At 46.8% G+C, this 13,616-nt stretch overlaps 1 protein-coding gene across 6 annotated transcripts in view; it reads right to left on the bottom strand.

Annotated features, from left to right (window-relative positions):
* mastl (microtubule associated serine/threonine kinase-like) overlaps window positions 1-8,844 on the bottom strand; it is an 83,067-nt gene extending 74,223 nt beyond the window's left edge. For 2 of the 6 annotated variants that reach the window (XR_011947715.1, XM_072508423.1), the window contains exons 1-5: window positions 8,514-8,844; window positions 2,769-2,906; window positions 1,808-1,947; window positions 812-900; window positions 520-626 (exon numbers count right to left, since the gene is read on the bottom strand). Coding sequence is in view for 5 of the 6 variants with exons in the window: in XM_072508423.1 (XP_072364524.1) it covers window positions 520-626; window positions 812-900; window positions 1,808-1,947; window positions 2,769-2,906; window positions 8,514-8,684 (645 nt within the window). In the remaining variant the exon portion in view is untranslated. The remainder of the gene's footprint in view (window positions 1-519; window positions 627-811; window positions 901-1,807; window positions 1,948-2,768; window positions 2,907-8,513) is intronic. The other 4 variants (XM_072508420.1, XM_072508418.1, XM_072508419.1 and 1 more) reach the window with 4 other exon arrangements.
* Between the last annotated feature and the right edge of the window lie 4,772 nt (window positions 8,845-13,616).

Below are 13,616 nucleotides of genomic sequence, written 5' to 3'. Positions count from 1 at the left end.
GAATGATCCGGAAAACTGACATGTATGGGAGGATTCCAACGTACAAAGTTCTGTACCATATTGACTTGCCATGCGAGCTTTCTTTCTTTTTTGTTATTGGGGGGGGGGGGGGGGGGGGTTATTTGTATGGTTGAAAATTTTGTTTAAAAATTCTTAATAAACATATATTTTTTTTAAAAAGCTGAGGGGGGTAAACTTTAATCTCTTTAATTGTGAAAAGAGTTAACAACATTAATGAAGGTGTTTTGTTCCACAGGGTCACCAAGTGACTAGAAAGGAATAATATGTTTTCAAAAGTTCTCAAGCTGTTTAAATACACAAATCTCAACCCAGATATTAGCTATGTATTCCCAGGTGTTTTTTTGTTTTCATTTAAACTATTAAAATATCACCCATTAGCAAGAAGAACTAAGATTGGAAATTAGGTCTGTGAACTTTTATAAAAAGAAAATCCATTGGAATACCACAATTGAAATAAGATTCAACAAAACAGTAAATGACAGTAGAATTAGTACTTACAAAGCTCAGAGAGCTGATGAGAGACAGGATCTGACCTGGAGTACGATAGTAATCCAGTTTTGGATTAATCATGGATGGGGTGTTCAGAATATCCATTATATTTATCTCTTGAGACAAAAATGCAGAGTTACAAATGTTTAGTGATCAAACTGGAATAAGGAATTTGGTTCTTTAACAAAACATAGTCAGGAATTTCAGCAATGCAGTAAAACAGGATAATCCTACTTGTTCCTCAACAAAGTATCTGGATTTAAAATTATGTGAAATTCACAGCAGTTCATTTTGTTACTACCTCTTTTTAGAGTAACTCTGGAGAGACCAAAGTCAGTCAATTTGATGTGGCCCAGGTTAGAAATCAGCATGTTGTCCGGCTTCAGATCCCTATGAGAGACCAGAAAGTCATATTACAATACAAGAGAACAGACAGTATATACCTCTTTACAATCTTCCTTATCCTTTCTGTGTGATGATAGCCATAAAACTTCCAAAGTTTGATCACTCATCTTAGTTGACCTAAACGGAGATATCATATCTGGTTTTGGGGGCTCTTTGTCTGAAGTCTGAAGTGGAGGTGCAGGAGGGTCCAGAAATTACTGGTCAGGATTTGTTTCTAATCATCTTTACTTTTCTCTTCACACCTTCATTCCAGTTAAAAGCCATTCAATAAAACCTTCAGGTTTCTTCCCAAGTGGCCTATGCTAAAATTAGAGAAATATACATTTGGGAGTATGGGAATAGAAGATTATTTAGCCCTTTGAGACTTTACTGTATGATTAAACATAAAACTGCAAGAGAAGTTGAATGCGACAACTATGTTCAATCCTGGCAGATAGAATTTTATGATGTTGATGGAGGGATAAACATTGGCCCCAGGAAACCAGGGAGAACTCCCTTACTCTTCCTCAATATAGTACCATAGTATACTTTACATCCATCTGACAGGATAGATGGGGCTGCTGTTTAACGTCTCATTCAAAAGATGACACCTCCAACAATGCAGCACTCCCATAGTTTGTACTGGCATGTCAGCCAGTTTATAATTGCTCAAGTCCTGAGTGGGAATCTGGAACCAAGAACCAGACATGGCTGTGCTGACCTTCATGATCATTTACTCTAACAGCACTCATTTAGGCTCAGGTTTGAAGAAAACCCAATTGGACAAAATGCCAGAAGACACCAAAATCATTTCCCATCACAACAGTGTCATAACAGTGGAGGAAAAAAGAATTGATTTTTTAAAAAATGAACATGCACACACTTTACAAGTGTTAGTTCAATCTTACTGTACCTATGAATAATACCATGTCTGTGCAAATAATCCAAAGCAACAGCAACCTCAGAGATGTACTTTACAGCCATGTCTTCATCAAAATAGCCATAAATGTGAAGCAGGGACTTCACATCCCCACCAATAAGATATTCCATCACCTGAGGGAAAGAAAAAGATTTGTCTCTTTTCTCTTTGCCTAGGAAGCCAGTATCTTGCATTTAGCTTTAGAAGTACAAGGTAAAGCCAGTATATGGTCTAGCAATCATGCAGATCATTAAATCAGCCAGTATGTTCGACTCAATCGTCTGTTCTCTCAAAGCTCAGATGTATGCCTGCAACAAATTCCAAGGATTGCTCTCCAGCTATGAGCAAGTCAATAATGAATCATCCCGACTCTCTGAATCCAGCCTCTTGTGAATCCCTACAATCCCTTCGCCCCATCAGCAGCCAAGTTTTAACAACCTAAGTCCCAACTCTCCGGAAGTCCCTTAACAGACCTCTTCATTTCCTTTAAGGACTCTCATTCTGAAAACAAAATCAACATTTTGAGCATCAAGTCACCCCGTCTAATCGTTCCTCCTTTAGCTGCCGTCCATTTTAACTTCACATGAAGCAAATTGGGCCATTTAGTGAAGTTAACGGCATTCTAACAAATGCTTGCATATTAATACTCAATTAATTTTTTTCCACTTAAGGGGCAATTTAGCGTGGCCAATCAACCTGCGCTGCACATCTTTTGGGTTGTGGGGGCGAAACCTACGCAAACTCAGGGAAAATGTGCAAACTCCACAGACAGTGACCCAGAACCGACATTGAACCTGGGATCTCAGCACTGTGAGGCCACAGTGCTAACCACTGTGCCACCGTGCTGCCATATCTGCTTGCATTTATAAAGGAAAACCCTCCTTTAAGCACTTATTTTTTATTAACCATGTCCTGCAATGATCTGCACCTGAACAAAAATATAGCATATACTTACAAGGTAAACATTGTTGGCAGACTGCAGTGAATAGTACAAGTGCACAATGAATGGGCTTTTACTAAGAGCTAGTGCAGCTCTCTCTGCTTGCAATTGGTGGACCATGTTTTTATGTATCAGATCAGCTTTCTTGACAACCTTGGGTGAGAGGAGAGGAAGAGATAGGTCAAAAATATGAAAACATTCCAATTTAGATATTTAAATATTTCTGCATGCAAATATTAAGTTTAGAATTTTCATTGTCTACACTTGACAGCACCTAAAGTCAGTTTTTTTCAATTTAAAATTGATATTCAACTATTTAACAGGTTAATAGAAAAATTGGGGCATTCAGGCAATTTCCCCTCAACATTTTCTTCTCCCAGCTCAAAATTAAATTTAGTAGTTAGTGGAAAAACACCAAGCACATTTGCATTGCCTTTTCCGGTCAACATTAGAGAAGAACGTGTATTCATCCCCATTACCTCTGTCCTTCAACTGATATGACACAGGTTCACTCAGTCCCTCCCATACCACATACTTTCAATGTTCATTCTTACTGCAACTGTGGCTCTGATCTCCAGATTCTCCACCTTAAATTTTCCTTTTTATTCCAATTCGGATCGGTCTCTTGAAATGCTCCAGTGAAGCTGAATGAAGTTTCAAAAACAGCATTTCATCTTGCTGTTGGGCACTTCGCAGCCATCTGGTCTGAACACTTGACTTTAGCAATAAAAAACAGAAAAGGCTGGAAATTCTCAACAGAGCAGGCATGTGTGAAGACACATGGAAAGATTTCCAAATATGATAACAAGCGAACTGCCACGAGCTTCTTGGTGCTTGGCTGTCTATGCTATTCAATGTTAATTGGTCCATTTAACGAGGCCCCACGGGCTTCTCGCCGCAAATGAAGGCTCAGCAGCCGATTTGCCGGGACCATGCTCGCCAGCCCTCCGCCAACAAGGTCGAGCAGCACTTGCACAGCCATCCCCATTCAGCTCTTGCAGCCACGGCACCGAGACCAGCTCTAAGATTCAGCGATGCGGACCTGGCGAGGCTCTTAGATGCAGTTGAGGTCGGGAGGGATGTCCTGCTTCTCCCCCCTCCCCCAGCATCCACCCCTTGCGCCAAATTTTGATGCCGCCCCCAACCCTCCCTTCACCCCCACCTCACTATTCAACCCCTCCAATCCTTCCTTCACAGCAGTCCTCCACCACCCCACACCACTGTGAACTACACGTGCAGCAAACAATGCCCTTTGTCTCCGCAGGAAAAGCTGTTACACAATCGCCAGAAGGTCCAGACTGGAGTGCTGGACTTGAATAGTCATCACCTTCGAGGAACGGGCTTTGGAATGGCCAAGGAGAGAGCGGTCACCAACGCGAAGATTGGCCGAAGCCACAGAGGTGAAGAATTACTGGGCCCCACTCAAGAGGACTTATCAAACACAAGTTGTTAATGTCATATTGACTGATCCATCCCTCCCCTGACCACATGCCCATTCTCCCACAGGTTCTGCAGCCAACAGTGCAGGTCCATTCTGGGTTGCCCCTTCTCTAGCCTCCCAGGAGAACACCTCGGAGGAAGACATGATTGACGTGTCACAGCTGTTATCCCCACCCTCCAGCAGCACAGATACACACACCTCAGTGGGAAATGTTAATGGTCAGGCTTCTAGGGCACAATCTGGTGAGCACCACACAGCCACTGATGCACATCAGGTGGAGGCAGCAACCCCCATGCGAGACAGCAGTCGGAGGTCTGCTGGATTCCCTGACCCAGCTGGGTCCGAGTCAGATGCAGAGCCTCTGGAATTGGTTTACACGGAACTGATGCAGACGTTTAGAGTGTGGCCATGATATTTAGAGGGGGGTGTCAGCTACACAGCAGGTCCATAGCCGATTGAGGAATCTCAGAGACTATGGGCGCAGGAGATAGTGCTGGCAATGCATGGCACCAAGGCCAACGCTGTTAGAGTGGTGACCGCAGTGGAGAGCCTGATGCATGCCATTGGCAGCATGAGTGGAGGTGTCCATGGTGTTGCGCAGTCAGTGACGGCCATCGCTTAGGGCCTTAGTAGACTGGCCGACTCGATGGGAGTTGTGACCTAGTACCAGGCAGACCTGGATGAAGCGCTGCGGAGCCTACGGGGACGGGTCAGTTGCATCGCAAACAGTTTGCCGCCCGGTGTTGTTTTTTTCCGGCTCCCCGCTATTCACCGGCCCCATTGCGCTCTTGCTCGAGCGCAACAAGGCCACTTAATTGAACCCACAGTTTTAAGTGGGTTTAATTTAGTGTTTCTGTGTAAGGAAGGCTATACCTAAAATTAGATTCCGGTGATCAAAAAGGTGTTTGTAGATGAAAAATGAAATGAAAATCGCTTATTGTCACAAGTAGGCTTCAAATGAAGTTACTGTGAAAAAACCCTAGTCGCCACATTCCGGCGCCTGTTCGTGGAGGCTGGTACGGGAATTGAACCGTGCTGCTGGCCTGCCTTGGTCTGCTTTTAAAAGCCAGCGATTTAGCCCAGTGTAAACCAGCCCCTGTTTTGGTTTCAAACAAAGCTGTGGTTCTATTGTGCTTGGAGGAGTTACAGAGTGAAGAATATATAAAAGCTTAGAGAGGAAGAAGTCATTGCTTAGCAAGCAGGGGGCCCCTTGAATTTAGTTTTAGCCGAGTTTGTTTGCAATTGGAGATAGATGTGGGGAGTGAACACCTCAACTCTGTCAGGAAACACAGCTCCAGGGTCCCAGGTTAGATTCCTGGTTTGGGTCACTGTCTGTGCAGAGTCTGCACGTTCACCGTGTCTGCGTGGGCTTCCTCTGGGTGCTCCGGTTTCCTCTCAAGCCCCTTTTTGGAGATGGTCATTGCCTGGTACAAATGCGGTCTAGATCTTGCTGCATATGGACACAGACAGCTTCAGTATCAAGAAGAGTTGAAAACAGAGCTGAACATCAGCAAACGTTCCCACTTCAGTTCTGACCTATGACGGAGGGGAGTTAATTGAGGTAAACCACTGAAGATGGTCAGGCTTCGTACTATCGAGAAACTCCTGCAGCAATGTCCTGAGACTGAGACAATTGATTTCCAACAACAATCTTCTTTTGTCCTAGGCACTCCCAAGTCCCTCCTATATCCCCTTGATTTCAGTTTTGCAGGGCTCTGCTGAGTGCAGGGCTCCTTGAAACCACACTTGGCCAAATGCTTCCTTGATACCAAGAGAAGTACCTCTCACCACAAGTTCTTTGCTTATGTAAAGATGAGACATGAAGGTTCAGTAGGGCGCTCGAGAGTTACAAGTTAGCTAGGAAGAACCTAAGAAGAGCCAGGAGGGGACACGAGAAGTCTTTGGCAGGTAGGATCAAGGATAGCCCTAAAGGGTTCTATAGATATGTCAGGAATAAAAGAATGACTAGGGCAAGAGTAGGGCCAGTCAAGGACAGTAGTGGGAAGTTGTGCGTGGAGTCAGAGGAGATAGGAGAGGTGCGAAATGAATATTTTTTGTCAGTATTCACACAGGAAAAAGACAATGTTGTCGAGGAGAATACGGAGATTCAGGCTACTAGACTAGAAGGACTGGCATAAGGAGGAGGTGTTAGCAATTCTGGAAAGTGTGAAAATAGATAAGTCCCCTGGGCCAGATGCGATTTATCCTAGGATTCTCTGGGAAGCTAGGGAGGAGATTGCTGAGCCTTTGGCTTGATCTTTAAGTCATCTTTGTCTACAGGAATAGTGCCAGAAGACTGGAGGATAGCAAATGTTGTCCCCTTGTTCAAGAAGGGGAGTAGAGACAACCCCGGTAACTATAGACCCGTGAGCCTTACTTCTGTTGTGGGCAAAAGATAGGATGTATAATCATCTGGAAAGGAATAATTTGATTAGAGATAGTCAACACAGTTTTGTGAAGGGTAGGTCATGCCTCACAAATCTTATTGAGTTCTTTGAGAAGGTGACCAAACAGGTGGATGAGGGTAAAGCAGTTGATGTGGTGTATATGGATTTCAGTAAAGCATTTGATAAGGTACCCCACGGTAGGCTAATGCAGAAAATACGGAGGCATGCGATTCAGGGTGATTTAGCAGTTTGGATCAGAAATTGGCTAGCTGGAAGAAGACAAAGGGTGGTGGTTGATGGGAAATGTTCAGACTGGAGTCCAGTTACTAGTGATGTACCACTGCTGTTTGTCATTTTTATAAATGACCTGGAGGAGGGCGTAGAAGGATGGGTGAGTAAGTTTGTAGATGACACTAAAGTCGGTGGAATTGTGGACAGTGGGGAAGGATGTTACAAGTTACAGAGGGACATAGATTAGCTGCAACACTGGGCCGAGAGGTGGCAAATGGAGTTTAATGCAGAAAAGTGAGGTGATTCACTTTGGAAGGAAAAACAGGGTACTGCACTAATGGTAAGATTCTTGATAGTGTGGATGAGCAGAGAGATATCGGTGTCCATGTCCATAGATCCCTGAAAGTTGCCACCCAGGTTGAGAGGGTTGTTAAGAAGGCATACGGTGTGTTAGCTTTTATTGGTAGAGGGATTGAGTTTCGGAACCATGAGGTCATGTTGCAGCTGTACAAAACTCTGGTGCGGCCGCATTTGGAGTATTGCGTGCAATTCTGGTCGCCGCATTATAGGAAGGATGTGGAAGCATTGGAAAGGGTGCAGAGGAGATTTACCAGAATGTTGCCTGGTACGGAGGGAAGATCTTATGAGGGAAGGCTGAGGGACTTGAGGCTGTTTTAGTTAGAGAGGTTAAGAGGGGACTTAATTGAGACATAAAGATGATCAGAGGATTAGATAGGGTGGACAGTGAGAGCCTTTTTCCTTGGATGGTGATGTCTAGCGCGAGGGAACATAGCTTTAAATTGAGGGGAGATAGATATAAGACAGATGTCAGAGGTAGGTTCTTTACTCAGAGTAGTAAGGGCGTGGAATGCCCTGCCTGCAACAGTACTGGACTCGCCAACACTAAGGGTGTTCAAATGGTCATTGGATAGACATATGGACCTTAAGGGAATAGTGTAGATGGACTTTACAGTGGTTGCACAGGTTGGCACAACAGAGGGCCGAAGGGCCTGTACTGCGCTGTAACATTCGATGTTCAGCTCTTTTGTCCATGTTCCAACCAAGGTAGCACAATAGCACAGTGGTTAGCAATGTTGGTTCAATTTTCAGCTTGGGTCAATGTCTGTGCAGTCTGCCCGTTCTTCCAGTGTGCTCCGGTTTCTTCCCACAAGTCCCAAAAGACATGTTTGTTAGGCAAATTGGACATTGTGAATCCTCCGTCAGTGTACCCGAACAGGCTCTGGAGTGTGGCGACATGGGGATTTTCACAGTAACTTCATTGCAGTGTTAATGTAAGCCCATAATGAAGATTATTATTAAGGCTGTAATGAGGTCTGGACTATCTGGTACTAGAGGAACTCAACAGAACATCAGTGAGCAGATTATTCCTGAGTAAGTGCTGCTCAAAAGCATTGTTGACGATCCCTTCCACACTGGGGAGCTTGTAATATATGGCAGTTTGTAACATATGGCAGGGTCCCAGTTAAACCTGAACCCATCCAAACCAGATTGCGCTCCAGTCTCAGGAAACAAGTCTAGGCATGATCAAATGTAAAGAGAAAAATATGCCTGAATACGTTTAACCACGAACATTGTGCTAGTGAAGATGTCTCGTTTAGATCTGATTAAAGATCACAGCCGCTCTTTTGAGTATTGTGTTTTTGCCCCCTTTTAACTGGCCCCATCTAGTCCAATACTTACCTTGACAGCGTACAGCTTTTTTTCGTCATGTTTCTTCCGAGCGAGGTACACTTTGCCAAAAGCCCCGCGACTGATGGGCTTGATGATGGCGAAATCCTCGATACTGGGGGCTGCCGGCACCTTGATCACCTTCACATCCCTATACAAGCCGGCGAGACTCGGAACCTCCATCCTCCAACTGGAACCAAGCGACCATTCCTCCCGATTCCAATGGAGATGGCCAATACCCTCAGAGGCTGCGCCGCCCGCGCGCCGATACCCTCAGAGCCTGCGCCGCCCGCACGCCCATACCGCGCGCACTCCTCTGTTTTCAAAGTCCCGCTCAGGTCTTTCGCCAAACGGTTCGATCTCAATAGGTGTCTTGAAAATATGGCACGAAACTGGAATCATTTCCAACTTTGATTGAATCATTCGTTTCGGGAGTGATTCCATTTGTTGTTTTTGTAGATTTTATACCAGCTTTCGAACTGACTTTATTCTTAAATTCTCTCTTTAATCCTTGTGTAAGCAGGCACTGAGGAAGCTGCATTGATGGGTCCTGGAGAGCCAGTGCTGTGACGCAGTTTGTAATGAGTGATTTATTTGTTGATCTGATCGATTAATTGATTAATTTACTAGCTCGCTCTTTGGGGTGGCGTGTTCCTCCTTCAGAACATGGTCTTGGGAGTTGTCACAAACAAGCCCAGCCCTTGACAACCAAACCAGAGTGCCTAAAATTAAAACAAAATACGGCCCATGCTGGAATCTGAAATTGAAAATGATGAAAACAAAACCCAGCAGCCTCTGTGGAAAGAGAAAATAGAGCTGACATTTGAAATGTTCGTATAACTGCTGAGTTTTTCCAGCACTTTCTGTTTTTGTTTGAAAATAGAGTCTCACTGTAAGTGGGACAAGTTGCTAGCCTGTTTACAATTATGGGGGAATGTGTTAATTTTAACCAGGATATGTGTGAAAGTGGAAACTAAATTGCTGGAAACACATCAGTCAGCGTTGGAGAATTTTGAAGATGGGTCAGTAGGGAGAATTATTTTTTTAAAAAAATATATTTTATTGAAATTTTTTTTTCCCTGAGCAACATTTTTCCCGCTTACAAAACAAACGAAACGATAACAATAACAAAACAGAAATTTTTAACAATAATAATAATAATACACAAGTAACAAAACCTCATACTCTATTGACCTATACTCAACTAAACCTCCTCCCCCCCTCCCCCCTGGGTTGCTGCTGCTGGTCATCTGTCTTCCCTCTAACGTTCCCCTAGGTAGTCGAGAAATGGCTGCCACCGCCTGGTGAACCCTTGAGCCGATCCTCTCAGGGCAAACTTTATCTGCTCCAGTTTAATAAACCCCGCCATATCGTTTACCCAGGCCTCCAGTCCGGGGGGTTTCGCCTCCTTCCACATGAGTAGGATCCTGCGCCGGGCTACGAGGGACGCAAAGGCCACGACATCGGCCTCTTTCGCCTCCTGCACTTCCGGCTCTTCCGCAACTCCAAATAGAGCTAACCCCCAGCTTGGTTTGACCCGGGCATTCACCACCTGCGAGATCACTCCCGTCACTCCCAATATCCTACCAGTGCTGGGCACGCCCAAAACATATGTGCGTGGTTTGCCGGGCTCCCGCCACACCTCCCACATCTGTTCTCCACTCCAAAGAACCTGCTCAATCTTGCCCCCGTTATGTGTGCTCTATGTAGCACCTTAAATTGAATCAGACTAAGCCTGGCGCATGAGGAAGAGGAGTTTACCCTGCTTGGGGCATCAGCCCACACACCCTCCTCTATCTCCTCTCCTAGTTCTTCTTCCCACTTTCCTTTTAGTTCGCCCACCGACTCCTCCCCCTCTTCCCTCATCTCTCTGTAAATCTCTGACACCTTGCCCTCTCCGACCCACACCCCTGAAAGCACCCTGTCCTGTATCCCCTGTGTCGGGAGCCGCGGAAATTCCCTCACCTGTTGTCTAGTAAACGCCCTCACCTGCATATATCTCAAGAAATTTCCCCGGGGTAACTTATACTTTTCCTCCAGTGCTCCCAAGCTCGCAAAAGTCCCATCTATGAATAAATCTCCCACCTTCCTTATTCCCAACTGGTACCAGCTCTGAAATCCTCCATCCATTCTTCCTGGGGCGAACCTATGGTTGTTCCTGATAGGGGACCCCACCAGGGCTCCCCGCACCCCACTCAGTCGCCTCCACTGTCCCCATATGTTCAGTGTTGCCGCCACCACCGGGTTCGTGGTGTACTTTTTAGGTGAGAGCGGTAGCGGTGCCGTCACCAGCGCCTCTAGACTCGTCCCTTTACAGGACCTTCTCTCCAGCCTTTTCCACGCCGCTCCCTCACCCTCCATCATCCATCTATGTATCATTGCCACATTGGCGGCCCAATAATAATCTCCCAAGTTCGGTAGTGCCAGTCCTCCTCTGTCCTTACTGCGCTGAAGGAACCCCCTCCTTACTCTCGGAACTTTCCCTGCCCACACAAAGCTCGTAATGTTCCTATCTATTTTATTAAAAAAGGTCCTGGTGATTAAAATAGGGAGACATTGAAATACAAATAAGAACCTCGGGCGGACCATCATCTTAATTGCTTGCACCCTGCCCGCCAGCGATAAAGGCTGCATGTCCCACCTCTTAAAGTCCTCCTCCATTTGTTCTACCAGCCGTGTCAGCTTAAGTCTGTGCAAGGTTCCCCAGCTCCTAGCGATCTGAATCCCCAAGTATCGGAAGTTTCTTTCCACTTTCCTTAGCGGTCAGCCTTCTATCTCTCTACTCTGGTCCCCTGGATGTATCACATATAATTCACTCTTCCCCATGTTTAACCTATACCCCGAAAATTCCGCGAACCTCCTCAAAATTCGCATAACCTCTATCATCCCCCCCGCTGGGTCCGACATGTATAACAATAGGTCATCCGCATATAACGAGACTCGGTGTTCTTCTCCCCCTCTAGTCACCCCTCTCCATTTCCTGGAGTCTCTCAACGCCATGGCCAGAGGTTCAATTGCCAATGCAAACAACAATGGAGACAGCGGGCATCCCTGTCTTGTTCCCCTATATAATCGGAAATACTCCGATCTATGTCGACCTGTAACTACGCTTGCCGTTGGTGCCCCATAAAGTAGTCTAACCCAGCGAATAAACCCGTTCCCAATCCCAAACCTCCTTAACACTTCCCATAAATACTCCCACTCCACCCTATCAAATGCCTTCTCTGCGTCCATTGCCGCCACTATCTCTGCCTCCCCCTCCACTGAGGGCATCATTATTACCCCTAATAGTCGTCGCACGTTAACATTCAATTGTCTCCCTTTTACGAACCCTGTCTGGTCTTCGTGCACCACCCCCGGGACACAGTCCTCTATCCTCGATGCCAGCACCTTTGCCAGCAATTTGGCGTCCACGTTCAGTAGTGAAATAGGTCTATAGGACCCACACTGCAACGGATCTTTGTCCCTCTTCAAAATTAGCTATATCGTCGCCTCCGACATCGTCGGGGGTAGAGTCCCCCCTTCCTAGGCCTCATTGAACGTCCTCGCCAACAACGGGGCCAACAAGTCCACATATTTTCTGTAGAATTCCACCGGGAACCCGTCCGGCCCCGGGGCCTTCCCTGCTTGTATGCTTCCCAGTCCCTTAATAACCTCGTCCACCTCAATCGGCCCCCCCAGGCCTGCCACCGCCTGCTCCTCCACTTTCGGGAACCTCAATTGGTCCAGGAACTGCCGCATCCCCTCCTCTCCCTCTGGGGGCTGAGACCTATACAGTTCCTCATAAAAGGTCTTAAACACCTCATTTATCTTTCCTGCCCTTCGCACAGTGTCTCCCCTTTCATCCCTAATTCCTCCCATCTCCCTCGCTGCTGCCCTCTTTCGCAGTTGGTGCGCCAACAGGCGACTAGCCTTTTCCCCATATTCATACCTCCTCTCCTGTGCCTTCCTCCACAGTACCTCCGCCTTTCTGGTGGTCAGAAGGTCAAACTCGGTCTGGAGTCGTCTCCTCTCCCTGTACAGCTCCTCCTCCGGGGTCTCTGCAAATTCCCTGTCCACCCTTAAAATCTCCCCCAGTAATCTATCCCTCTCCTTGGCCTCTGTTTTCCTTTTGTGGGCCCCAATAGAAATCAGCTCTCCTCTGACCACCGCTTTTAGTGCTTCCCAGACCACTCCCACAGGGACCTCGCCGTCGTCATTGACCTCCAGGTATCTCTCAATACACCCCCTCACTCTTGCACACACTCCCTCATCCGCCATCAGTCCCACATCTAATCGCCAGAGTGTTCTCTGCTCCCTGTCCTCTCCTACTTCCAGGTCCACCCAATGAGGGGCATGGTCCGAAACCGCTAAGGCTGAGGATTCAGCTTCTTCCACCCTAGAGATCAACGACCTTCCTAAAACAAAAAAATCTATCCGGGAGTACACTTTATGGACGTGGGAGAAGAAGGAATACTCCCTAGCCCTGGGTCTAAGAAATCGCCATGGATCCACTCCCCCCATTTGGTCCATAAACCCCTTAAGTACCTTGGCCGCTGCTGGCCTTCTTCCAGTCCTTGAGCTGGATCTATCTAGCCCCGGGTCCAGCACCGTATTGAAGTCCCCTCCTAAAATCAAATTTCCTGCCTCCAGGTCCGGAATACGCCCCAGCATCCGTCTCATGAACCCCGCATCGTCCCAATTTGGGGCATACACATTAACCAACACGACCTCCATTCCCTCCAGCCTACCACTCACCATTACATATCTACCTCCACTATCTGCTACGATGTTCTTTGCTTCAAATGCTACCCGTTTCCCCACCAAAATGGCCACCCCTCTGTTCTTTGCGTCTAGTCCTGAGTGGAACACCTGTCCCACCCATCCTTTCCTTAGCCTAACTTGGTCCGCCACCTTTAGGTGCGTCTCTTGGAGCACAACCACGTCTGCCCTTAGTCCTTTCAAATGCGCGAGCGCTCGGGCCATTTTCATCGGTCCATTCAGGCCTCTCACGTTCCACGTGATCAGCCTCACTGGGGGGCTACCTGCCCCCCTCCCGTGTCGACTAGCCATTACCTTCTCTAGCCCAGTCCCATATCCCGCCTCCGCGCTCCCGCTCGCTCCCCCAGCGTCGCA

This window comes from Scyliorhinus torazame, chromosome 6 (assembly GCF_047496885.1).
Source record: "Scyliorhinus torazame isolate Kashiwa2021f chromosome 6, sScyTor2.1, whole genome shotgun sequence".
Lineage (NCBI taxonomy): Eukaryota > Metazoa > Chordata > Chondrichthyes > Carcharhiniformes > Scyliorhinidae > Scyliorhinus > Scyliorhinus torazame.
Note: the sequence above shows the minus strand (reverse complement) of the source record. Positions and strands in the feature narration are given on the sequence as shown.